This window comes from Terrapene carolina, unplaced genomic scaffold (genome assembly GCF_002925995.2).
Source record: "Terrapene carolina triunguis isolate 2854851 unplaced genomic scaffold, T_m_triunguis-2.0 Scaffold44544, whole genome shotgun sequence".
NCBI lineage: Eukaryota > Metazoa > Chordata > Testudines > Emydidae > Terrapene > Terrapene triunguis.
The window spans coordinates 404-4,278 of record NW_020708895.1 but is presented as its reverse complement, the minus strand read 5'-3'; the positions used below and the strand labels follow the sequence as shown (position 1 = coordinate 4,278).

The following is a 3,875-nucleotide window of genomic DNA, read 5'->3' as shown; positions in this document are numbered from 1 at the left end:
TCCTTCAGCGACCTCACCCAGCGCAGGGGAATCCAGTGCTGGGTTCTGCCATCTTAGTCACAAAGAGGTTCAGGAATGAATCATTACTGGTTAGAGGAGCAGGAACCAGGACTCCTGGGTTCTCTCCCCAGCCCTGGGAGGAGTGAGGGGTCTGGTGGTTACACTGGGATGGAGCAGGGGGGCTGGGAGCCAGGACTCCACTGACTTGCTGTCTAATCTTGAGGGACAAATCACTCCCCTGATACTTGTGCCTCAGTTTCCCCCTCTGGAGATAGTGACCAGTGGCCAGGGGAGCTGAGAGATTCCATTCGCCTTGTTAAGTTTTATTGAGCTCAGAGACCATCAATGTTCCCACAGCCGCCATCGTTAACCGCCTGTCTCCCCCCCCCCCCCCATGCCCCCAGGCGCTCAGGCCTGTCTGACATTTCAGCGTCTGTGACCCAGTGACCCCCTGCCGGCCTGCGGCCCCTCCCCAGGATCAGCTCTGCTCCGCCAGCCTGGGATAGAAACCGGAGTGACCCCGGCCCCGGTGCTGACAGACAGCGGCTGCTGTTACTGTGAGCCAGACCCACCCGCTCGGAGCCTGGAGCGCCTCCTGCTGGCTCTCTGCAGCCGTGCACTGGCAGTGCCCGGGGCCGAGCCCCAGCCACGCACTGACCCGCAATTCGCAGCTCTCCGGGCGGGTCGCAGAGCACCAGCCTGACCGGGAGGCCACGTTCACGTTAAACACGACTGGTTCCGTGGGGCGTTACAGCCACGGCCTGGTTCCAGCAAGAGCGAACGCTGCAGCCCTGGGCTGGGGCACGGGACCAGCGACGGCGTTTCCAGCCAGAGACCGTCACAGACGCCGGTCGGATGTTTCACCTCTTCAATGTATTTTACAAAACACTCTTCTCGCGCTCAGCCAGTCGAACACGCCTGCCCCCCCAGGACTCCCTGCACAGAACCGAAACCCAACGCAGGCGATAAACCAGTGACCCGACATCATACACTAATCACCCGCTGTCAGTATGTTCCATGTCACCCTGTGCCGGGGAGAGGAGGGGACGGACCGTAATGCAGGTGTTGGGCTATTCCCCGGGGCGGGGGGGTTACTCAGCCAGGTCTCTCTGCACCAGTCTGTAGTAGGGCCCCTTGCGCCCCATCAGCTCGGCGTGTGTCCCCTCCTCGGCCACGGCCCCGCCCTCCAGCACCACGATCCTGTCGGCGTTCTCCACCCAGGGCCGGCTCCAGGCACCAGGCACCCAAGCTGGTGCTTGGGGCGGCACCTGGAGGGGGGCGGCGGCGCAGCGCTCCGGCCCCCGGGGAGAGCGGGGCCACAGCAGGGCTCGCCGCCCTCCCCCCAGGGCTCCGGCCGCCCTCCCCCCCGGCGCCCTGCCCCCGGCGCTCTGGCCGCGGGGGGGGGGAAAGAGTCGAGCCCCAGCCGGGGCTCGCTGCCCTGCCCCGCCCCCGGCGCCCTGCCCCCGGCCGCGGGGGGGAGAGCGGAGCCCCCGCCGGGGCTCGCTGCCCTCCCCGCGGGGCGGCGAAAAAGCCAGAGCCGGCCCTGTCTCCACCGTCTGCATGCGGTGGGCGATCACCAGCACCGTCCGGCGCCCCCGGCTCAGCACCGACTGGCGGATCTAGGGGGAGGAGCAGAGCCGCGTTATGGTCCATCCGCACACGACGCAGACCGGAGACACTCAGGCCGGCCGGGTTCGGAGTTCGGATCCCACCGCACCCACCACTCACTGCGCATTCGCTCTCCATATCCAGCGCGCTGGTGGCTTCGTCCAGGATCAGCACGGCCGGCTGGCGGATCAGTGCCCGGGCGATGGCGATCCGCTGCTTCTGCCCCGCCGAGAGCTGCCCGCCCTTCTCCCCCACGTCTGCAGTGGGTCAGAGAGAGAGAGAGAGCGAGGGAGGGAGGGAGGGGTCAGGACTCCTGGGTTCTCTCCCAGCTCTGGGAGGGGAGTGGGGGCTGGGGGGTTAGAGCGGGGGGGCTGGGAGCCAGGACTCCTGGGTTCTCTCCCCGGCTCTGGGAGGGGAGTGGGGGCTGGAGGGTTAGAGCGGGGGGGCTGGGAGCCAGGACTCCTGGGTTCTCTCCCCGGCTGGGAGGCTCTCCCACATGGGGTGATGGGTCCTGCTCTCTGGATCCCGGGGGGGGCTGTGACCCCGTCTAACCCACGTCCTGTCCAGGTCCAGGGGCGCAGCAGAGCTGGGACATCCTGTTCACGGGGTGCAGGGCTCCAAGGGGATCCCTTGGCTATCTCCGGCACCAGATGCAGGAGCTGGTGGGGTACCAGGAGGGGATCCAGCATCATGGGCCGGCTGCTGGCACGCTATCGCCAGACAGGCGGTGAGGGACCCCCGGTGACTCCCAACGGGGTCCCAATCCGGCCTGCCTGGCCCCTGGTGGGGCAGGGGGAAGGGCTGTCTAGGGGTCTGACCCTCAGCACGGGGGCGGGGGTTGCTCCCCAGCTGAGCTCTGTGTACAGAGGGCTCTGCAAGGGGAAGGTGATAGGGGGGGAGGGGCTGATAACAAAACAACACCCCCCCCCCCAGCACAGCCCGTGCAGAACGGGAATGGGAAAGGCCCCGGACGTGTTGTGACGGGAGGGGGCCCTGTCCCCACGGAGACCCCAGTGTGGGACCCCGGCGCTCAGCACAGAGCGGCTACGCCCCCTGCCAGCCCTGAGATCCCCCCGCTCCTCCCGCCCGGGGCGCCGGGCTTATGTGTGACAGTGACGGAGACTTGGGGGTTGGGAGCTCTGTGTGCAGGGGTCTGTGTGTGACAGGGATTTGGGCTCAAACACCCTGAGGCGTCTGTTCCTGAGTCCCCGGCTCTCGCTGGTGTTTGTGTCTCATCTCCCTGCCCAGGCACTGTGGGGCCCTTCCCAGGCAGATGCCCCGTCGGGCTTTGCCCCGGTGTCCTGCCTTGAGATCCCGGCTGTGTTTGCCCTGCCCCCGCTCACGGAGCAAATTCACTCCCCGACCTCACGGAGCGTTTTTCACATACAGTGCTCGGGTTTGTCTTTTACTATTTAATACAGTGGTACCTAAAGGCCCCGACCGAGATCAGGGCCCCATCGTGCCGGGCGCTGCCCAGACCTGCAGTGAGAGACAGGCCCTGCCCCGAACAGCTCACCAAATAAACAGCGCAGACAGTTTAAGGCCCCGTCCCTGGTGTCCCAGACCCCTGTGCTCTGTTCAGCATCGCTCTGAGCTGCAGGATTTTATCTCCGCCCCGCAGCGGGCGTTACGGCATCTCCTGCAGTTCCCGTCTCTGCTCACCCGCCAGCCCGCTCCTGTCCCCATGCGGCCTGGTTCCCCCTCACGCAGCCCAGCCTCTCCCCGCCCAGCCCCCCTCGCCCCAGTGCCGTCCCTACTGATGGGGGGCACAAGGGGGGAATCAGCCCCCAAACCCGCGTCCCAGTCAGAGGTGGGCTCTGGCTCTGCTCCCTGCTGGCGTCCCCCTCTCCTGGATCTCTCCAGCCCCGCTTCGTCAGGGTGGGTGCGCACGGCGCGTCCCCCCACACACACCCCCACTGCCTGGTGAACTCAGGGACCAGACACAGCCACGGCTGGTACCGGTCACACGTGGGGGCGAAGTGGCTCTCACCGCCGGGGAGTCCAGCCAGCTGCAGGGCCTCTCGCTGGACCGGTCCCAGGGGCACTGGGGCACATTACCGTGGGACACCCCATACAGCGACGGTAAATCCCGATGCTGGTTTGGAGCAGCCCCCGGGCGCTGGGGAACCCCCACCGCTCCCCGGCCCGCAGAGAGGGGGGTTCCCGGCTGCAGCTGGTGCCGGTCACTGGTTGGGGTGTAAGGAGAACCAAGCCCTCAGCGAGCTCCCAGCGCGCGGAGAGACGTCGAGAACCTGCTGTCCCGACCG

General features: G+C 67.0%; 1 protein-coding gene across 1 annotated transcript; it reads right to left on the bottom strand.

Moving 5' to 3' along the window:
• Positions 1–1,091: 1,091 nt before the first annotated feature.
• On the bottom strand, positions 1,092–1,865 carry LOC112121647 (ABC transporter B family member 4-like; the record flags this gene model as incomplete). The annotated part of the gene is made up of 3 exons (XM_024220573.2): positions 1,092–1,217; positions 1,554–1,619; positions 1,729–1,865. Coding segments are annotated over 3 exons (329 nt in total), but the record flags the coding sequence as incomplete, so codon positions are not given.
• Between the last annotated feature and the right edge of the window lie 2,010 nt (positions 1,866–3,875).